The 23,512-nt window shown below is 41.0% G+C and overlaps 2 protein-coding genes across 2 annotated transcripts; one reads left to right on the top strand and one right to left on the bottom strand.

The window, feature by feature from the left end:
- Positions 1-391: 391 nt before the first annotated feature.
- Positions 392-13,654, top strand: prom2 (prominin 2). Its single transcript, XM_082557696.1, has 25 exons — positions 392-531; positions 1,973-2,117; positions 2,962-3,273; positions 4,351-4,415; positions 4,781-4,986; positions 5,158-5,278; positions 5,707-5,770; positions 5,894-5,983; positions 7,708-7,904; positions 8,348-8,422; positions 8,949-9,012; positions 9,122-9,278; positions 9,365-9,517; positions 9,597-9,720; positions 9,805-9,893; positions 10,475-10,559; positions 10,694-10,837; positions 10,926-10,994; positions 11,080-11,172; positions 11,278-11,331; positions 11,462-11,542; positions 12,156-12,224; positions 12,339-12,428; positions 12,567-12,679; positions 12,785-13,654. Exons 3-25 carry the CDS (start codon positions 3,039-3,041, stop codon positions 12,831-12,833), a joined length of 2,487 nt encoding a protein of 828 aa, XP_082413822.1. The 5' UTR covers positions 392-531; positions 1,973-2,117; positions 2,962-3,038; the 3' UTR covers positions 12,834-13,654.
- A 3,673-nt stretch (positions 13,655-17,327) lies between these two features.
- hps6 (HPS6 biogenesis of lysosomal organelles complex 2 subunit 3) lies at positions 17,328-22,991 on the bottom strand. Its single transcript, XM_082557411.1, has one exon. It carries the CDS (start codon positions 22,641-22,643, stop codon positions 19,848-19,850), a length of 2,796 nt encoding a protein of 931 aa, XP_082413537.1. The 5' UTR covers positions 22,644-22,991; the 3' UTR covers positions 17,328-19,847.
- Between the last annotated feature and the right edge of the window lie 521 nt (positions 22,992-23,512).

Below are 23,512 nucleotides of genomic sequence, written 5' to 3' on the forward strand. Positions count from 1 at the left end.
ATACCTGCTGCATTGCATGTTAGAGAATCACCCACAACAAATAATAACTTCCTCAAAGCAGGATTTATTTTCCTCATTTACAGTTTTTGTTGTTGTGCTTTGGAAGAGTTCCTTTGCATGATGTACAGTTCAATATAATCCTTATTCATCTTACATAGCTGCCCTTTAGTCAATCCACTGTCTGAAATTTAAAAAAAAAAGAAGAAGAAGAATTAAAATCGTTGTTTCCTTCAAACCTACCATCTTGCCTACTTTCTCCTGACTGTCTGCCCTTGGTAAACATGAGATTTGAACAGCAGGTGGGTGCGGTCCACTATTGTTTATTCACAGGTTATGGATATGTAAAATCTCTGTGGTAATACATACTCTTTAAAATCACTTGCCTCTGGAAAGAAAATTAACGTACAGACGAGCAGAATGGGTGCACAAGAGTTTTCTTGCTGAGACAGTGTGAAGACTAATATGAACAAGACACAGCAGCACTTGTTTTGAGTTTATAAATGCCAGATTATCCAAGCTGCATTTCCTGAGGTGAGTCATCTCTCTTTGTTTTTTTCCCCCCCCATTTTAAAAGAACTTCTTCACTATTTCTTGATTTCTGATGGCAGAAATTGTCAAAGTCTGTGTGGCTTTTATGTATATGTAGCCATAGTTACCCATAGGTTACCAATTAAGTAAAGATCGGCGCATGTCTTTGTTATTGATAACTGGCAGAAAATAAACTTAAGATACTGTAAAACAGGTTAAACAGAGAGTGTTGATTACATATTTAATTTTTTAAAGTACATTCAGTTTTGTTGCAATTTATCCTGAACTAACAAAAACTTCTTTAGTCACCAAATCACCCCTATGTTCACAAGCTGAAAGGAGAAGAAGGATCATGAGCGCTGACATAATAAACAGGATGAGTCACTGGTGTTGCCTTATCATTCACTGAATTCTTGCTGGTAAATGGAACATGCTGCCCTTATTGATGAAAAGTACTGTTATGTTGTTAATCTGCCCTCTTAGTTCTTGTTTAACTGAGAATTACATGACCTGTGATGTTATTTCAAGAGCACACAATTATTAAGGACAATCAGCAAGTCAAAGCACTGCAAGGTGTTGATGTCATCCTTGTATTAAAGCTACCTGACAGGGTTATAAACCGGAAAACCTAAAATTTTAGGTTATAGTAAAACACCTATAAGCAATCAGCAAATGATTGTTGACGTTGGACAGAAACTCTTTGAATTCTGTTTGCATTATGGAAATTAAATGCATTCCTATTTTACAATCCTTTCTTCGTTCCATGAATGCACCTTCTAAACAAGAAATACCCACCTCAGAAAGGTTACGCTTTGTTACACAGAGAGGGAAATGTTTTTCCCGCAAAATGTTTTAGAAAACGCTGTTGATTCTTTCCATGCAAAAATGTTAACAGTATGATCACAGTGGGGAATTCTACCCATGCAGGTGTGTAGTGGGACTTCCTTCTTGTGCAACTGTAAATAGTTTGTTGTCAAGTGTTGCTCAGTCTGTGTAAAAATTGTCCTGTCTTGACTTGTTGCCAACTCCAGACACAGTATCTTTTGACCAAAGTGAAAGTAATTTGTCAGCTGCTGTCAGTAATTTGCTCGATGTTGAAATATTTTGGAGAATTTTTTGGCAGGCTTTAGTCATTTTTCTTTCTTATCCCAAGCATGTCCTTTCCATCTTCCCCTACATGTTTGGGCTTTGCCCTTGCTTCCATTAAAGCCACACCTTGCGTTTCATATTGCAGAATTTAACTACAACTATACATGTTAAGAAAACATTTCCAAAACAAACAAGTCTGACATCCCTTACATGCATTTGAGAATACAGGAAACAAAATTAGTAAAATCTATTTTGTTTACCCCTATTATGACTCCTCCTTCCCCCTGACACACCACGCGTCGACCCTCCCTTTATCCCTCCTTCAGTCTATAATTTTACCTCCCTCTCTTCTCAGTGGCAGTTCTCTGCAAGTCAGCACACAGTCCACTTGATAACAAGACTGAGCATATTACATTTCTTTTGTGGGATTGGAGAGTCTCCTACTAATTCACCAGAGACTAGAGCAGCTCCTCGGTCCTTCAACGCTCAAGCCAAGAAAGGTATGTTTTCCAAATGACAAGATCCAAATGATCTCTCTTTGTCTTCTGCTTTCACACTCGGCTTCACTTTACGCTTCTGTTACTTCATGATTTTTACTCTCTTCACTTTGACCGCACTTTGTTCACATTCTTACCTCAGCTGCTGTTTAGACGTGGAGGACATGCTCAAACTCTTCCCAGCTGAGTGTCAGTATGTAAGGCAAATATCAGCAGACTGATAAAAGTGACGCATTTTAGAACGGGAAAAGAGAACTTTGTATTATCACGATAATATAATTTGCTTAAAAGAGCTCCACCTTCACAAACATTACAGTCATATTCAAGTGTTGCATGTGAGTTTCATGCATTGAAAATTGTTTTTATTCCGCTTATTCCTTTTTACTGTCTCCTGCTATGAATGACAAACATGGTTTAGGGTTAAACAGCAAGGATACAGGTACATGAGTCACATACCTATTTGTGTGTTTACACTATAAACATAGCAGGGACCGATTCCATGAAAGTATTCAGGCTTCATCTAATTTTTACCAACTTTTCCTGTGATTATGAAGGTCACTCCTTTGGGTCACAATTGAGGGTCTCTCGATAAGTATAGAATAACACAGAATCCTAAAGGGCACTGTTCTTATCAGAGACCTACATGCGCTGTATTCAGATTTCCCATTTTACAAAATGCCAGCAGTGTTTTTTTGCTTTCCCATTTCCTGGCTGTAACAAACTGTTCTGTTGTCTCTTTGTCTGTGTGACTCAGTCTGTGGCTTTATGCGTCTCTTCTTCAGTCTCTAATTTTTCTGCCTTGTGCGGATGCACCATGGTTTTATCAGTTTCATTGTGTTGTTTTCAGATGCTTCAAGGAAGAGCTTGCGCCATGAGTTGAGCTCTCTGTGGACCTGCCTTCTCCGACTGCTTTCACCTGCAAACATGGGGTTATACGGGAACATGAGGAACTTGTGCGGAGTAGTAGGAGTGGTGCTGCTCGGGCTCAGCCTGACCCAGCCTGTCCTTTCTCAAACTAGCTGTAAAGCAGATGTGGCCCCACAGAATTTTACCCAGCCTCACTACCACAATACAGCCAAAAATAATTCAAAAACAGGCTTTATGTCAGCAATAGTCCAATCCTTTCTCCACACAGTTGAGCCAAACGCCTTTTCTTCAGGTCAGTATCACCACCGACCTTTACTGCCTTACTTCTTCATGTAGCAACATGTCGAGCTACACACGCACAGAGCAGACAGGAAATATTCAAATCACAATAAAATCCTTTGGCTTTCATGTTCTGCATGTCGCAAAATTTCCCTGTTTGGTTAAAAGTGACACACTATTACCCTGCACTCCTGCTCCGTGCTACAAAGAAACTAGACAAAAACATGATGGAATTGGTTAATCAGTAAGAAGTTAATGGGCATTCTTGCATTTTGCAGAATGAATATTTAACCTTTAGGTGCTCTGTTGTTTGTAAGGTCCCGTATCCTGGCTCAGACGTGTGTGTGTCACATCTATTGTCTGTCCAATTGCTCCATAAACCTGTGTAATAATTTCTATGTAGTATTGATTTATGAAAAGAAGGCACGTTTACACGAAAGCCTGCCTTTCACCAGTTCAGACTGAATTTAAAAGCGACGATTATCAGTATTAGTATTAGATATGTTTATTAAGTAGATTTCGCACAATGACCACTTTAATCATTTATAAAGAGTCCGCTGATTTTTCCATCCTCATGAGGTCACCAGGGCTTAAACAAACAGCGTTTCATAAAAAAATAATAACTTAATGTTACGATAAGGATAAAATGCTGAACAGGGTTCTTACTTAGGAAAAAGCGATTAAGCCAGTGGTTATCAATTGGCAAATGTTTTATAAAATGCAAATTCATTTCAACATACTAAAGGACATTTAACATTTATCTGGTCTCCTGATCGACATGTCTTCTCAGTCACCTGTGCCTGCTGTTGTCCCTGTCAGACATTAAATGATAGGTTTTGTATTGTTGTTTTTAGTATCTAATGTTTTCTGAAAGCTAGACTGGTTTCCTGGTCACGGCAAGATGCAAGGTGTCAGGTTTCAACTTTTACAATGAGAAAGAATAAACGTGTGTGCAGAGCGAAAGACATATTGTCCTTCTAGCCTTTGTACAAATTGTGTGGATGACTAGGACAGAAACCAGCAGCATAGATTTGTATCGGCCACTCATGTACTAAAAAAAAAAAAATGTTTCTCTTTAATTTCTTTCCAGATTTGGTGGTCACGGTAGTCAAAGAGTTCCAACGTGGGCTGCCAGATCAAGCAACCATCAAAGAAGTAAGGCAGTGTACATGATTTCCACATATTTTACTGTAAACAGGAACTTTGTGCTAATAATAATAGAAAAGGCCACTCCGTCATTAGAGCTCTGACGGCTGTTATATGAGACTGTCTCAAAAAAAATCCCTTTGTGTTTTGTTCCAGTCCATTAAATGTACTAAAGCTCTTTGATCCACTTGATTGTGGACTGTCACCACAGTAAAGTAAATCCACAGTGTACTGATGTCTCACAGGTATTTGACGTCACAGCTGGCCACAAAGAACTGCTGCAGTTCTGCCGTCTTGGCTTTGAAACTGATATTTGTGACACCTTAACGCTAATACATATCGTTTGTATGTGTGTGGGCATGTTACGTGTTCAGATCCTGGTGCACAAAGTGGGTTTCTTGGTGTGTATTGCCATCGGGATCCTGTACATCGTCCTCATGCCCATAGTTGGATTCTTCCTGGCCTGCTGCCGCTGCTGTGGCAACTGCGGTGGGAAGATGTACCAGGAGCAGTCATCCTCCATTCACCGCTGCAGGAAAACACTCTACTGGTGTGCATTCGCCACCACCATCATTATCTTGTGAGTGTGTGTAGGCTGCTCTTGGGAGGTTTTGACCAGCGTAATGATGATGTGTTATCTGAAATTAGCAGTGAAGACAGCTTGAATGCACACGGCTCACTGCATCGCTCAGATCAACAATACGTTGGTGACATAAATTTAATTGTGTTTGTGTCTGTATGTGTTTTGCAGAGCTGGGAATGTCTGCATGTTCAGAAGTAACGAAGCCTTCAAAGTGAGCGTGGACAAGGGTCCAGGGGAGCTGATAAACACTATTGAAAATATTAACACCTTCTTCACCAATGTGCCTGAGGCAAGAGAACATTTCTGAAATGTGGAAATGCATTGTGACAGCATTTATTGGTACCGGCTGACTAACTGCTCTTGAACTTTATTCTTAACCGTAAACTGTTTTGTTAGTTCCTGTTACGGATTATTCACAGTAAGTGCTGCTCTCCTGCAATCCCTCTGCAGCTTTTGTGTGAGATGCAAACAGACCTCAGTTTTGAAGTCAGACCACTGATTAAATACCGACTCCGTTTTCCACATTGTCAATATACTTATCTGAAGTTACAAGAGACTGGGAAAAGGTTGGATGGAAAATGGGGCTGTTTGTTGTTCGTCACTTGCAAAAGCTGCTATGTATGATCAGCCAATGTAATCAGTCATCTCTGTTTGTTGTGTTGTGAACCATATCTTAAGTACACAGTCTGAAATAGTTCGTTTTTACTCCATTTCCAGCAAATTAACAGTGTTGTGGACAAGAGCAACAAAACTGTGGATGAGGTTAAAAAAAACCTGAAAGGTAAGAAAAAGGAACTAACAATGAAGGAGCAGAGGAACAACTATTGTACAACCAAACTGCTGCAATACATTTCCCACCCTTGTCACATGTTTAACCATTTCAAAACATGTTTTTCTGTCTTAGACATCGGAATCCAGTTGGGATCAGCGATCCAGAGTAAATTCAACGGTACCCTGCACAGAGCGTTGCGCTCCGTTAAACTTCTGGATCAAGGTATGAGCCATATCTGCATGCTGAGTCCTGCATCAGCGTGTTAATGAAAGTTCAAATGTAGATACCTGTCATGAGATTGGCAATAACAAAGCCACCCCCACCAAAAAACACAGTGTACAGTTTACTGTAAATGCTTTTCACCTTGGCATCCCTTTTATCTAGTTTTCCCTTAAACCTTTGCATTTGCTTTATTTACTTAGTTAGCTTTTTTAGTTTCTTTTTTTTAGCTAAGAAAAAAACAGACACAGAAGTACAGAAATAACAGTGCAAGTGCAATGCTTTGACTAGCTAAAAGAATTATGTTACATATAAGGTTGTTATAGTGAAACAAAACTAAACTAAAAACTAAAACTAGCTGTGAAACTAGCTTTTAAAAGGTTTTTATTGTAATACTTGTACTGATTTTCCTAAAGCTTAACCCTGACACATGCCCCTCATAGAGAAATAATTCAAAAGATTAAAGCTAACACCGAAACTAATAAAAAAGGAGAAAGATGCCCTGGAAACTAACTGACACCAAAGAAAGTGAAAAACAAAAATTCAAAAGGAAATCAAAATAAAAACTAATTAGATAACACAAAAATATAATAATTCTGGTTACATACTGATTTACAGGCTGACATTTTGAAACTTGGACAGTCGCGAGGGAGCCACACCCAAAAGCGTACCCTGCATACAATTAAAAAAAAATCTGGCCTATTAACTCTAAATTGGTTGAACAAAAAAATATCAAATATTATGTAAGACTTCTCACATTTTTGCAAGGAATTAGGAATCTGGAAAGTTTTCTCATAAGATTTCACACAATCTCACTTCTTTTTGAAACGAGAAACATCGCCCCCTGCTGGTCATTAGAATTCTGGCTCAAGGCACTTCCTTACTAACTTCACTTTTTAGACTCAGAGATTATAGGTTAAAAGCTGTGGATTTCCCAATCATACTGCTTTCTAACCCTTATATGAACTCTAATGATGTGCGTCTGCTGACAGTTTGGGTTAAAAAAGCTTCAAAACTAGTAAATAATCATATTTGGGACACAGTATACAGTATATAATAGTGTCTGGAGTGTTCCTCAGTCAGCTCATTCTTTGTTAGAAACCTTTATAGTTTATCTAAAGCATCTACATCAAAATCTCCTGTGGCTTTCAACAAGCAGCAGTGGTGAAGGGTTATCCTATAAAGCTGAAACCTAAGCTGTGGACATTCCGGTTCTCAGCAGCTCATTTGATCAGACTCTTTGTATTAAAAACATTTCCAGGATGTCAGCTCAGAGACACGGAGGCTCTGAATAGTATAAGGAACCTAGATATGTTTGTTTATTAATTTACAATCGTTTAATTTTAGTATATTAGTCTAGACACCGGAATATTCTCTTTTAAGGATCCACCTTTTCACTATGGGAATTTCAGCATTTCTTTTTAGCAAAAGCAGCTGAATCATTTGTTGACACACTTCTTTACAGAGCACATCCACTCTTAAAGTAACAGAGAGCAGGCTTAGTGCAGGATTGTAAAAAGAGGGTGGGTAAACAAATGTTCCTGTTGTTCATTGACTTGGCTTATGTGAGAATTTCCCATGAATTTTAGCTTCTTATATAGCTTTTACATTCAAAGGAAGGTAGCAGGGACCCCCCCCCCTATATGAACAGCCTTAGATGAATATTTATGTAGTGTATAAACACACACATAGAGACTAATATTTGTGTATTTGATTCATACGAGCAGAGATTCAAAACACCAGCCGTCAACTGAAGACGTTGAACTCGTCTTTGGTCCAGCTGCAGTCCAGCGCAGACCGCGTCCAGGCCAATATCACTGCTGTGAAAAACAGCATCAATCAGACTTTATCCGATTCAAGATGCCAGAACTGTAACACACTAAGCCAAGTACTACAGTCACTAACAGTGGATACCACCATTGATGTAAGTACAGAGTTTGTGTTAACAAGATGACTCATTCCTGCTTTGTTGTTTCTTTCTGAATGGATGAATTGGTTCTGATTGACAAAGGCAAAAAAAAGAAACAGCTTCTGAATGTCATTCAAGGAAAACATGAGTCAGGTTCGACTTATCTACAGACAAAGAATCAGCCCTGTTAGTGGGTTTTATAATATATTATAATGAAGAACCAGGAAGAATCATTTTATGCAATCAAACACTGTCTGATGTCAGCCTGAGACAATGTGGCACATGATCATTTATGACTTTGTCTGAACAGCTGATCTGTCGTCTGTCCATCTGCTCCATGACACAAATGTTGGTTTTGCTGCAGTTTGCTGCCACCTTGTGTTAGTTTGAGGTCTGACATGTTGTTGCTGATAAAAAAAAAAAGGTTTGTTGTTTGTGTCTGTCATTGTTCTCTCTAGACTCGCGGCTTGAGCAAGTTTCAGTCCGCAGTGGATAAAGCCAACCAAGCTGATCTCACATCCCAAATCAACAAGGTGAGTGACATCTGCAGACAGAACAGCCTCAGAGAACACATCTGTTTTTCTCATGAGAAATGTCAGTGTTCCCAGCACACAGGCACACTGGTATTGTCTGGTCTTTGAAGGCTCACAAGGGAGTCTTGAAACAGTGAAATAGGATAAAGGGGCCTTCAGATACATTGTTATGCCTATTATTTCCTATGGTTTGCGCCATGCGATGAAAGACTTGCTGTTGCATTGAGCAAAGGGCAGTGCTGGGGTGCTGTGATGTACATTTGCGTGACCAATAGAAACAAGAATTTGGGGCATTTGCTCAGCTGAGTGTTTCATATATTGCGCACAAAAGGAAAAGAAGCCAGAGGGTGCCTTACAGACACTATACAGACACTAGATCTTCACATGCAAGCACATGCAAAGGCTGTAGTTTTGAGGATTTTGAAGATTGACCTTTTTCACTGAAAGAAAGGCAAATTCAATATTCACATCATTTTTAATGGAGGCATGTTAACAATATATTTAAACTATTTACATGATAACTCAGGTGGAGGAGTATTTCCAAAACATCCCCCAGACGGTGAAAAATGAAACCAACAATATAGTTCAAAGTGAGTAAATGCTGCGGCTGTTGTAACAAACTTTCTGAACTAACTTCATTTTTTAAATATGTGTACTGCATGTGTTTGTGTGCATTACTGAGCTTGTGTGTTTTATTAGGCAGCACCAAACAGCTGGACAGCATACAAGCACAAATCAGTCAGTTTAAAAATTACTTCCCTGTATCTGCGCTGACGGATGTGTCTAGGACACTGAACACGACACAAACTGAAATCAAGAATATCTTGCCACAAATCAACAACGCCGAGTTTATCAGGCAAGAACCCCTGAAGTGCAAACTTGCTGTGTAATCAGTGGCAGAAATACCCACGACTCAGTCATCATGTGTGCATACTTCTTCAGATGGAGCGTGTGTGTGACCCTATGCTGTGTGGTCCTCCTGGTTGTGGTGTGCAACGTCCTGGGTTTGGTCCTGGGCCCTCTGGGTCTGAAACCAAAAGAAGACCCTATGAAGCGCTCCTGCACAGCGAACTGTGGAGGCATCTTCCTCATGATGTGAGTACTGGCTTTGAATGTTGGTTTCATGCCGAGGGGCCTGGTTCTTCTCTGACCTCTGACCTGGATGTATTTGCAGGAGTGCAGGTTTCAGCTTCCTCTTCTCCTGGCTGTTCATGATTGTAGTGATAATACTTTTCTTGGTGGGTGAAAATGTTTACACACTGGTCTGCCGACCCTGGAACAATGGACAACTGCTAAAGGTAGCGATATACACTCACACATGTACCTGCAGATACATGTACAGTGTATGTATATATATGTATGCTCTTCTCTTCTGTTCACAGTTAGTTGATAGTTCTGGCTTGATTCCATTGCCGCAAATAACTTTGTCTTCAGGAATGAAAATGAACATCAGTATCTCTGATATCTACAGGTATGTAATGCCAGATATACATGTTCCATGTAGTTTTTTAAAAAATGCTTAAGCAATAGAGCTAAAAAAAAAAAAAAAACCATTATGAAATGATTGGAGTCAGTAAAAACTGCAAACTGTGGATCTTGAGAAAAACTTTGGGATATATGAATAATGCACAATAAGCAAAATTTTGAAATACAGTAAATTTCCTTCTAATGTCATAATATCAGAGTTACAGTAGAGTCTGTGCACTTAAAACAATGAGTTAGTGACACTAATGTTATTGATGCTGTTCTAAAAATACTCAGCTCCTACTCCAGAAAATCTAAGGTATTACCAGTCGTAATAGCACCGTGACTCAAAATGGGAAACTTTAAATGGGCGTAATTCATGAAAATCATTTTTAAAACCCTGTGGCGCTTCAATCACATATTGACTGTTTTATTTAAACACAGTAGTTGTGTACAGAGTCAAAATAACGTGTCGTTGGCAGTACTACACATTTAGCCCGGTCCCCCAAACATATCTCTCTGTTTAGGAAAATGAATTCAAATGTGCTTCTTTAAAACTTTCATTCTGATTAGCAATTTTTTTTTCAGAAACTGTGAGGAAAACCAGGCTCTGTGGACAGCACTCAATTTGTCCCAAATCATAGACCTTGGCAACCTGCTAAACGTGTCAAAAGTGAGCTTCCTTGCCACCCTTTCAAACAAATGAAGACAACCCTATGTGAATTAAGCATACCAGATTGTTTTGTTATGCTGACTGGATCAAAATGATGAAATACATTTTTTCTCTCTCTCCCTGGTCACCCGCAGTACACAGGAAGTGTCCAACAGGACTTTGAGAACACAAATATCTCTCTGCCCTCGGTCGCTTTTCTGAGTGATGACATTAAAAACCAATTACAAGATATCTCCACTGAAGCTAAAAAATTTGATTTCACTGCTATCATGCAGCAGGTATGCCTTTTTTTGTGTGGATCACTAACTGTCATTAGATGATTGTGTGTGTACATGTTAAAGTAATCTTATTACTTATCTCCCTCAGATGAACGCCATTTCCAGCATCAATCTGAATACAACAGCAAATAACCTCAATAGTTTAGCTGATGCTCAAGTGAGTGGAATCTTTTACACTTTATTACAAACTAATGTGACTTTGATTTATGTCCTAACCAAACCAACCTCTGGCCTGTTTGTAGCCTGATCCTGATATTAAACAACAATTCAAAAATGAGGCTAATATTGTCAGGATGATCCAGGCTGACATAGACACAAATATCAAGCCACAGCTGGTAAGTTCTGTTCTTCCTTTCTTTCTCTCCTTATTCTGGGAGTTGTTTTATTCTTTTGTTGGTTATCGGAATTTAAAAAGAGAAATCGACTGCTTTTGCCCATAGACAAATGTGAATTCAAGCCTCAAGGGCCTTCAAACCACTACAGACAAAGTCAATGTGAGTATGCCCTGAGCAGTCAAACGCAGAACTCATTCTCTCTATTTTTTCATTCTCATCCTCTTATTTGTTTTAAATTTATTTTTCATGTATTTATTTTTTCTCATGCTTGCCTTTTTGGCTCTTTCAGGGAACGGTGGAGGAGGTGCTGAGCAATGTGCAAGCAGCACAAGACTTTCTCAAAACAAATGCAACTCGGATTGTAAAGAATGTGAGTAGAGGCACGAGTCACATGAGCTGGAAGAAAAGTGCTCCATGTGGTCGGTCAGTTATTTAGCCACTGGCAACAGGGGGGGAGGAGGTGCAGTGAGTATTGATGTGCTGCTTGTAGTGGAAGCAATGTTCTTACTAGTTCCACAACCACATGGGTTAGGGTGGACATAGCAACTCGTTGCCTTGAAGATTATTTCTAAGCGCCGTCTTTTGTCATGTGAAAGTTGTCTTAGGAGCCTTAAAAACAAAAACGGTTGCTTTCACTGTGTCATAGAAGAAGGTTTAAAAAAATAGCCCAAACTAGCCCTGCAGAAACCACATTTGCTTCCTACCTGAGTAAATAAGCGACACTGGCCTTCAGTTTAAGAGATAAGGCTGACACTGTTATAATTATCATCTATTATCTGTAAATATCAGCTGTCTTCCCTAAACTACCTGTCGCAGTCAGTTTAAATTCTGCCCTTCTACACTGAGGACAAATTCTGAAGAAAAAAACCCGTTCAGGGCTATTTCCATCACAGTATGATGGACCCACTGATCCCTCATGACCTGTCAGTGTAAAGAAGGGAGAAAACACAAGGAACTGACCCCATTTTTTTGTGCCCACCTAGGAAAGCAAAACATTTCTGGACTGTCAGCTGCATTACTTCATTGCTTACACTGACTGGGCCAAACTCATGGTAAAGTCTAACCCAATCTTTGCCTGTACTTGTTGAAATAAATGCCCTGTGCTTGTACAGGTGCCGGAGCTTACCTTTTCTAGTGTTAGTAATCTGTATGCAATCTTCCCTCAGATCACGCAGCAGGTGGGCCGCTGTGGGCCGGTGGCAGGAGCTTTAGACTCTGTTGATGTCATTGTCTGTGCATACATGGTGGAATCTCTGGTGAGGATCACATCTTCCACCTAGCAAAATACACCCTGAAGAGGAATATAAATTTAACATAACTAAACTTTCATTTGCTGTTTTTGTTTGTATTTGTATGAAGCCTGCATGGTCTTAAGCTGCCTGTTCTCTCTTCAGAATGCCTTCTGGTTCAGTTTGGGATGGTGCATAATGTTCTTCATCCCCGGCATCATCTTTTCTATCAAGCTGGCCAAGTACTACAGGAGAATGAAGGAATCGGATTTCTTTGAGTAAGAAAAAAAAAGCAAAGAAAATGCACGGGTCAAAATGACGTGACAGATTAATTTGACGGTGGTTGTATGTGTCTGACTTTGACTCTTCATGTCTCTTTTCAGAAACCACATTACCGTGAACCAGATCCCGCGGGCGCAGATGAAACAATGAGAAAGATGGCATTCTCGCAGAGCTGCTTTAAAAGACTGCAGGCGCAAATGTTGCTTTGCCTTACAAACTAAAAACATATGGTGCACTCAGGCACAGATGTGGCATATTGTCACTCTGATGAAAAGTCTGAAAAATCCAGTTTTCACCACAAGGTGGAAACTCAAAAGCAACTTATGAAATGTCCTACACTGCACATACAATAATGTTTCACACGGCATCTTTAAAATAACTCAGGGGTACACAGGGCATAAGGGAAACTGCAGGGATTGGTTTTATCATAGCAAATTTAAAGTCCTGTATTACAATTAGAGTTTTTATAAGTTTTTCAAGTTTTTATACAGGTTTCATATGCATTTCATATGTGAACAGAGCTGCTTTATACATTTGCATGAATGCTGGTGTGCAGCTCCATGAATGTGACTCTAACGTGTGCCTAATCATTTCTAACTCAGTTATAAATTGTAACTGAACTAATGCTGAAAATTAAAACCACAACACTTGTGTTTTTGCTAACTACACAGAACCACTACATTTTTTGTTTTGTTAACATTATGTTGCTGTGAACTGATTTTGAGAGATGTTTTGAATTTATGCTGATTTATAGATAGATGTAGATTTATGGATTTGTAATCGATACTGTTGCTACACAGCACTTTATATCATCTGTTCTGCTCGAACATGATTCAACCATAGCTAATGTTTCTATAAACTGCTAGTTTAACAAGTTCTCTTTTCTTTTTCCTTTTTCTTTTTACTGGTCTTTATGTTCATGCTGACTTATTTGACTCTCTTCACAAACAATTAAAAAACAAAACAACAGATGATATGATCTGATCATATTTACACAGACCCACTGATTATATAGCATTGTGGATTGTTTAGGTTGATGACTGGTGTGTCTTGTGACCATTCGCAGACATCTACTCACTCGTGTGACACAGGATGGATTACCATTAATGAAACTGGTTTTAATTGGCTGAAAACTAAAATGCCATGGTTTAACTTTCATTTGAAGATGTTATAAACTGCTTTATTGAGGCTTTTTTTAAGAACAGGAAGTTTTTTTGGCACCTGGACTGAGGTTTAGGGGAGTGAAACAGTGTGACTGCAATGAAGTAACACCAAGCAACAGGAAATATTACAGCAACACTGTATGGGTGTCAAACTTAGTTCATCTAAAGGCCATGTGGAAAATGAGAATATTGGCCACTTCCTGTGTTCTTTCTTCTTTTTTCTTTGCATATTTGCCACACTTGTATGTTTCAGATCAAACAAAATCTAATATTAACAAAAAATAACTGGAGTAAATAGAAAATGCAGTTATAAACGAGGATTTCATTCATTACGGGAAAGAAATTATTCAAACCTACCTGGTGTTGTGTAAAAAATGAAATGCCTCTCACGTGAAATCACAGATTAACTGTGATTAACCACATTTTTTTGGAAGCTAAGTGCAATGTCACTAACTATAATCACAAAGTAAAAAGGCTAAACGATCAACAAAAATGTAACACATCATGCTGAGAAAAAAACAGTTGAGAAACAAAGTCACTGACGTATCGATCTTGAAAGAATTACAAACCTGTTTCCGAGACTTTGGGAATCCAGGAAATCGCAGTGTGTCCCCAAATGGAGGAAACTTGGAATAGTGGTGAACCTTGCCAGGAGTGTCCGGCTTACCAAAATTACTTCAAAAGCTTATCAGCAAATCATCCAGGAGATCACAAAAGAACTAAGAGCAGCATCTACACAACTGGAGGCCTCAGTTTAACATGAAGGTACATCTCACATTTGCAGAAAACATCCTGATTATCCTCAAGACATCTGTAACAAAATATCCTGTGGACTGATGAGAAAAGGTGAATTTTGGAAGGCTTCAGTTCTGTTCCATAAGAAGTAAGGACTCATCTGCAGATACTGCAAATGCTCGATTGTAGTTATTCGTGCCCAGATGTTACGTTTAGGGGACAATGACTTTTTCACACAGGGAGAGTTAGGTTTGGATAACCATTTCCCTTAATTATGTAAAATGTTTGATGCTAAAAATTCATGATTATGCACCCCCCCCCAAAAAGAACAAAAACAAAAAACAAACAAACAAAAAAGCAAAGAGGGAAAATACTTTTTTCACAGCACTGGTAAATCAATTTCAAACTTTTAAGCTTGAATTAAAAGAAACGAACGCTTGTGCAGCTGCATACCTCTTTTTGTATAGATATTTTCTGACGCATTCCCATCTTGGTGCCTTATGTCTGCTATACATAAATTCAAATATGAAAATGATGATGCAAATCATGTTCTCTGATAACCAGGAATTGGTTAATGGCAGATACACACCCTTCTGTCTCCTTCTACCAAGGGTTTCATCCACAAACTTGTTAGCTTGCAGGTGCTGTTGAGGCCTTACACGGAAGCCTAATTTGAAATGTTAAAGGGATGGGTTTTGAATTTGCAAGTCTTATACTCAACACCATGCATCCTCTTCTGCTTATCAAATTCATGGTCGCAGGTGGTGTGGTATCCCAGCTACCACACCCTAGACAGGTCAGCAGTCTCTCAAAGGGCTAACACAGACATTTCATTACACAAAAACTTAGGACATAAAAAAATGTAGGTTTACAATACCTAAAGGCAGTGAAAACAAAACAACACCCATGACCTGTAGGCCTGTGAGAACCAAAAGGTTTTAAGTCTGGTTTTGAACGTATGCACAGATGTAATTGATCTCAAATCAGCAGACAGACAGCTCCACAGTAACTGAAAGCAGGCTCAGCAGACTGAGATGCGAGGCGAGAACAGTTACAAGATCTGAACCTGATGACCCGATAGGTCTTAAAGGTGATTCTATATTGCACTGAGAGCCACTGAAATGCCTTCAATACTGAGGTAATGTGGTCAGGTTTCCATGTACCTGTAAGGATTCTGGCTGCTGCATTTTGAATAAGCTGAAGACGTCCTACTGATGATTTGAGTCCTGCAAATAGAGCGTTGCTATAATTTCACCTACTTGATATGAACAAATGGACCAATATCTCTAAATTGGTTTATGAAAAGTGGCATCCCTGTGCAGAATGATGGACGCTAAGATTCACTGCTCAAACTTTCAAATAATGAGATCAGTGTACAGCTTATAATTAAAAGCTAAGAGCTCAGCATTTACACTCACTCCAGTTTCTAGGTTTCTGCGTAATGTCAAAGCGGATAGCTACCTTTATCACCTGCTAAAAGGTTTGAAAATGATCAAAACATTTTACCCCCTGCATACTTCTGATCGTGAAATGTTTTAAAAAGTGCTCTAATGTGGCCATCCCTCTACTGATGCATTCACTTTAGTTGCTCTGCAGGATGCAGTCAGCTGCTCAAAGGCAAGCAAAGGACAGAACAGCAGGGAGAGCCTGCCAGCATCTGTTTAGACGAATTACAGTTTACAGGATGCCATCTATAATTAGAACAAGTGAATCGATGGCATTACAGCACTGGCACCTTGTAATAAGAGACGGTGGAGTCAGCAAAAATCAATTAGATGAAAAAAAGTGACATAAAGTGAAGGAGAAAGACAGGAGGGGGGAAATAATTGGCCGAGGGATGGTAGGTATCATGTTATGCAGGCTCCTGCACCTCCCTCTCCACTGTTTTGACTCCTACTACCCTCTGCATCTTTAGCACTTTTTTTTTTACCTTCACATCCTCATGCGGAAACCACCTATTTGCTGTGAGGGACACACATGCACTGTGCGTCCTCGCTTTACTTTTTGCAAGCACTGTAAATGTTTTGTCTCTGTTCAGAATGCTTAAACGGGACAAACATTCCTCGTGCAGGCCTTGAATGTGGAAATATTTCAGCATATTTACACACCTAAATACTTCCTCTGTACCACACACACACACAAGTGCAGCTGTAAGTGGATTTGCCATGGACGAAAAGGGATACGGTGAAACTCTAATGGGGCAGTGGATCAAATGAATCAAATAATTTTCAGGCTGGGTTAAACTGTAAATACAGGTAAAAACATGTAAGGACATACTGGTCTTGACATTTCAATTGTCTGTTGTGTAGCTAACTTGCAAAGCAGCGTCTCACAAGATCACAAGACCATCTGGCATGTTGAGTTCTCTCTGCACAAGGGTAAAAGGAATATGCCAACAGATCTAGACAAACCAGAACTACATTATTCTGTGGGAAGGAGGACTTGGCAGGCAGATACCAATGACATGTTTTGGAAAGTGCAATAAAATGACCTGACAGACACACAAATTGTTAACCACCTGCTGTCTATCACTTCCCTATTCATCACGGAGCTCTGTAGCAGTATGGCTTAATCTAAAACAAAACAACAAATCAAAACTTTTACAAGATACCAAAGTGCAATCAAAACTCCAACGTCAACAACACTGCATGTTACAAGCAGCACGTCTCGCGAGGCTGTTAAAAGAAACCGTATTATTAAAATGCAAATGAGCAGGAAATTACACATAAAACTCTGGACGGCAAAGTCGTGTTTTATCTTCAGTTTAATAGCATACAGCATCTTTTCATAAATACTTACGCGTTCTTCAACAAATACTGCCTAAAAATTAGCATCACCGAAAGTACAAAGTTGTCACGTGGATGTGAAATTTTGTTAGGCCGGTGCAGGAGGAGCCAACAGCAACTTGAAGCAAAGGTTAAGGCGAGTGAATATTAACATCAGAAACAGTCGTGACGTTAGGCTCAGTGGCCTCTGTGGGGAAGTCAGGGAGTTCCCAGTGAATCTGAGACGAGTCGAAACATATCTGTTAGATGAGCTGTGCACGCTTTAACACGTCTGTTAGGTGTGCAGGGCCTGGAATGACTGCCGCTTGATTAAATGGACTTGAGAAAGATATCAGAAAGCTGTTAGGGGTTAGGGGCAGTAGCCCTTTCATACCAAGAGCTGATTAAAGTTTAGAAATGCGTACGTCTTCAAAATATGACTAAGAGTGAAAAGACAGCTGAGCTATGACACTACCCTGTAAATTCGAAGAAGCACCGTAAAAGGCACGCAGGTTTTTCTGCAGCATTTAGAGTCTGATTGTCACCGAATACCTAAGACATGTCTGACTTTCCCAAAACCTCACCCAAACAGGACCTTGGTTTATCATTTTAGTAGTCTTCCAAAGATTGGTACATAATAAATAGGCAGAAGAGTGAAATATTATGGACAGAGACTTAACTTTGACTATAACAAGCTTAACAGGCTGCTCCAACAGAAGGCACTAAGCACAACAGGAACACAAATACACACTTGTTTTTGGCACTTAATCAGAAAACCCCCCAAAGCAGAGGCACAACCAATACTGACTGTTGTCATATAAAAGTGCAGCTGGTGACAGAGCATAACCAGCAGTGGCGATAAGACCGAGGGGCTATCATCTCTAATAACATTACCCTCACCGGGTTCATAAAGGAGGACATGCATGACCTTATGCAAGCAGCAGGGTGCCTGTGTGAGTCACAATCTGTCCCACAAGCACTTGAATTTTAACAGAATTACTGCTAAAATTGAATTTAAAGTTGAACTGTGAGTTGCTTTTACTGGGTACTCTGTCTGGTATGTCCAAGGAGTCGGCTGAGAGGGAGCAGAGGAGACAAGATGGAGCCTAGAGTGACCCCCCCCCCCCCCAAAAAAAGATGACAGGAATGGAAAAATGGAAGCAAAAGAAAGTCACGTAGATTGTTTTGGTTTACAGATTTGAGTCACTTAAAACCAAACAGAAGCCATCAGCATAAATGTGAAACCAAAAGCCAGTAAAAGAAATCCTGATCTCCTTCCTTCTTCCCTGCTCTGCCAAACCATACCTAGCTTAAAACAACCCACAAAGGTCAGCTTGTCTGAATTCAGACTATTAGATTACTCACTGCATAAACGCACTTGAGCAAGTAAAAGGAAGCTATACTCGGCTATAATTAGCCAACATCTATTTTTAAAAAAGGGAACACACCTTTGTATAAAACCCAGCAACAGGAGTTAGTGGCTTTTGTTTGCTGTTCTGATATAATACAAGAACATCCGCATTCAGGACTTAATCAGTGCGAAGCTGAGAGCGGGGTGGAGCATAAAGGCAGAGGCAGATGCCATTTTGGTTCAGGAATAACCGGCTCTGTTTCACTGAGCACTTACATACTATATTGTGTTAATACCGCTACCCTTTGATAGGATTCCTATACAGGTTAAAGTTACGCAATGCAAGAACATTCTCATCGACGTGCAGTTAAGGCTGAAAAGATAAATAACACTGTAGATACAGTTTATACACATAAAGAGTAGGGATGCACCGATCCGACTTTTCTTTGAGATATCTGCAGATACAGAGTATCGACAATAAATTATTAAGCTGCACTTGTCACGCAGAGGATTCATTTACTTATATGTAAAGTAACATGAAGCAAATAAACAACTCAGTTACTGAAATGAGACATAAAAACAGGGACTCCTGCCATCTAGGAAACTAAGCTGAATAAACACAAATATCTTAAAAAAAAAAAAAGAAGAAGTATTTTAATATTGTATACAACTAATTTATGTGCAGCTGTTTCATTTCAGCTTCACGTCAAAGTCTCCACTGCATTTTCTCTCCTCTGCTCTTGTGTGGTGAAGGAGACAGACAGGCCAAGTGAAGAAGACGTTAACCGTATTGACCGCAATAAGCTCCTTAGAGCAAAATGTTCATGCGCACAGAAATAAACTGAGATATACACTGATCTGAAATCTTTGCCACAGATGCCCGATCCATCAGATCTGTGCATCCCCATTTAAACACTTAAATTTACCTGCAGTTATTACACTGGTAGGATCTTCAGTAGTCATTTAATATTTTCTAGTAGTCACATTTCAACAGTTTAAAAACAAAACAAAACAAGAAATACGATCTTATTATATATTATTACATATTATTCTGTTTTATAATATGATTGTCATCACACCGATTTACACTTCGGTCAGATTATGTGTTGAAGGGAGTATAAAGACAGTTTTGTTCTTCATTCATTCTTCTTCAAACTGTGTTAGCAGGTAGAGCCACCCTCTGCCTTTGAATAGCTGTTTGTGTGCAGGTCTGCTGTTCAGGGGTTTCTGCAAGAAGAGCTGGGGTGATGTTGTTGCACAGATCAGAGTCTGCACTGGGGTCTGTGACACTGCCGCTCTGCTCAGTGGGCTGGCGAGGCAGTGCAGGAGGGGGGAATGACGGTGACTGGAGGATGTCCACGTAGCGCTGGCTAGGCTTGGTCTCCCTCTGCAACACTTTTCTCAGCAGTGGTTTCAATAGCCCAACAGTCACCTGAGTACTGTGGGGGTCTGTGAAAGGAGGAGTAGAAGAGGTTGAACTGGACGCCAGGAAAGACGAGGAGTGGGAGGGAGTGTTGGGAGAGGGGAGGTTTTTCAGGACCATGTTCAGGATGGTGGTGACGGTGAAATCCTCAGGGCAAAGTGTCCACAGCAAGTCCAGGTAGGGATCCAGGTCTCTGTGATGGGCCACCTCGCACAACAAAATAGTGAAAATCTCCTTGTTGAGCAGCGGACTCTGTTTACAGCACTTCTGGGCCACCTGGGTGACCCGATACCACTGCTTCTTGCTCATGAGGATCCGCAGAGCCTGTAGGATTGCGTTGGGTCTCCCACTCACCAGCAGCAGCTCCACCTCTAGGTCCTGCTGCTGGTCTCTGTCTGGGTTTAAGCTGGACAGAAGGTACAGTGCTCGTTTATATAGTGGCACGTTGCTTTCATTGCAGTCCCCTCCTCTCCCACTAGAAAAACTCCAAGAGGAAGCCGCCAGGCCCAGACCCAACCCCGTCGAGCCCTGCTCCTTCTGGGCGAGCTCGAGGAATCTGGGCAGCCAGCTGGGCTGGAAATGAAAAACTGACCTGCAGAGGAGCTCAAACACAGGCAAGGCAGCTGAGGAAGTGGAGGTTGTAGATTTTCCTTTACAGTTTGTAAAGTAATCGACCTTAAGGCTGCGATTGTGTTTTGGTCCCCCATTGGTTAATGACAGGGAGGCTACAGGGCTGGATGACAGACCAGCACTGAGAACAGTTTTCCACACATCAGGGGGAGCTCTGCTGGACAGAAATCCTTCACCGTTGTAGTGTAGCTGCAGAGCAGACTGCGCCGCCTTCCAACCCTCGGAGGGAAAGATGCTGAAGATGGAGTTGAGGTACAGCAGAGCCTCTTTATCCAACTCAGGAGACGACAGAAGCCTCAATACTTCTTTCTCAACTAGACTCTCACACATTGCCTCCACCTCTTTAACACTACCCCTCACTAAAGTCCCCTTCACTTCCTCCAGCGAAACCAGAGCCTTGAGCTCAGCCTCAAGAGAACCCATTAGCTTGTCTTGCCCTGTGATACATCCACCTCCTCCATTCTGGGACAGCTGTGCTCCCTTTTGCTTGAAGCCTGCGCTGAGGTAGCTGAAGAGGATGGAGGCTAAAGAGATGGGAGCCTGGAATCTCCCCCCTTTCTTCAGCGAGTCCACGGTGAGCGGGGTGCTGCTCAGGCTCCTCTGCTGGTAGTATTTACAGGCCTCTTCAAAGACAGCTTCTACCAGGAGGGCTCCAGGATGAATACTCTCCACTGTACTGAAACCAGGAGACTTTATTCTGAAGCTGCAGTCTCTGGAGTCCGTCCCCCTGCTCACCACTACAAAAAGTCCAGTTTCTGAGAGTAGGTGAGGTGTACACATATCTGCCCTGTTTGTATATAATAATGCTTCACTCATCAGCACAATCTTTTCCAGCTCTCTGCCACAGTTCAAGTCTATCAGATGCAGGTTTTGCCCCATAATTAGTGCCAGGGTGTCCTCATACATACCAAGGCTAGTGTGAGTGCTGTAATTTACCAAACAGTTGTCTTCTAGTTTGTATACTTGCCGCAGGACCCCGTCTTTCTGCAGGAGACAGAGCCAGCCTGTGCTGAGCAGCAGGAGGAGGCCTCCACAGGCTGTGGGTGAGAAGCTGCAGATCTCAGGTGGCTCAAGAGGAGACAAATATCCTAAGCAATCGATTACCAGCTTCATAAAGTCAGACTCTTTAGCTGAAAGCTTTTTAAGGGGGGTGTTTTTACATGTGGTGCTGACTGTAAAGGAGTCATAGCGAGGGGACCAGGAGAGGAAGAATTTGGAGATGTTCAACAGCGGCTTCGACTTCAAGTCAGGAAGAAGGTGCACATATTCCCCTGAGCTGACCACAGTAAAGTCAGGATTATTGTGGAGGGCGATTTTCACCCCTCCCAAGCTGACAGCCGTCTCGTTCACCTCAAAGTCACGTCTGCAAACACAGTATCTCAACTTATTCCTTGTGGCGCTGAGGACAGGGGAGCTTTCTGACGGCGGCCGCTCCTCGCACCAGATGATAAGATTAGAGCAAGCACAGACAGATACCACTTTAGCCCGGGGACTGTTGCACAACTGTGATGTCTGCAGGAGATGCCAGCCAGACTTGCACTCCTGGAACTTCCAAAACTCAACTTTCCCACTTTCATAAACCACTGCCACGACCGCTGCACCGCTGCTGCTGCCGCCGCCGTGATGCTCCAGATAGAAAATATCCACGATGGGCACGTTTACGCACAAATCCAGTTTCTTCTGGTTAGGAGCCAGCTGGGGTCTTTCATACTTGTCAAAAGTCACAAGACTGACCTTAGGCTTGCGGAGGACGACATGGATGTGACGTCCATCTGGGCTCATGCGAACACTGTTTATCTGCTCGTTGTTATTCAGACTGAGTATCTCTGTCAGCTCTTTACCGTGAGAAAAGTCCCCGAAATCTGACAGCTGCTTCAACACCAACCCCGCCATATTTCTCCGTTTCCACACCGAGCAGCAGCCCGTAAATACTTTGCCACAGCGTATTAACTAGCCTGCTAGCTTCTGTGGCACATAATCGGGGTCCAGAGTAGCTAACTGAATGGCATCCCGTTAATCTTCATCCTCAAGGTCCGTGCGTGGACAGACGTCCTTCGACAGCCGTCGTCCCCGGTAACGCCATGTCTGTCGACGACAATGAAGGCAAACAGTTCGCTAAAACTGACCTCTGGGTAAGTTTTAATCGAGAAAGGCGCTCTACTCATTCCACTGCTATGCTAGCGCTCCCCTAACATCACGGGATTGTTAATTTCCGGATACTCGGGCTGTTTTGCATAAGAGGAGGAGCCACGGCTGCAAAGATCGTGAGCGAGCAGAAGGAAGAGCGACAGCAGAGCAAAAGCGATACATATAGTACAAGAAATGGTGACGAGATCCGGTACATACGTTTGGAAACTCTTCTTTAATATTACTGACAGCACTTAATTAAACTTATTAGAATGTGTTGAATGTGAAAGCTGGAACACGCAAACACAAAAACTGTGATACGTACTGCTTATGTCTATGGAATAAGAAGTGTAACTTTAGTTATTGTACTTGTTTCGTCTTATTTTGTTACGTTATGTTATACATATTGATATCACCTAGTAGCCTGTGCAGTCTTATAATATGACTTTACTCTGAATTTATTGTATTATTAATTACTTCAATTAATCACTTCAATATTTTTATAACACAGGGGTGGGCAATTAATTTCCCCAAGTATCTGTCTGTCTGTCTGTCTGTCTGTCTATTGTAGTGATTGGACAGTACGTTTTTCTCACTAACTACAGCACTGGAAACATAGCTGGCAACTAAATTGA

This window comes from Aulonocara stuartgranti (genome assembly GCF_965226115.1).
Source record: "Aulonocara stuartgranti genome assembly, chromosome: 13".
Classification (NCBI taxonomy): domain Eukaryota; kingdom Metazoa; phylum Chordata; class Actinopteri; order Cichliformes; family Cichlidae; genus Aulonocara; species Aulonocara stuartgranti.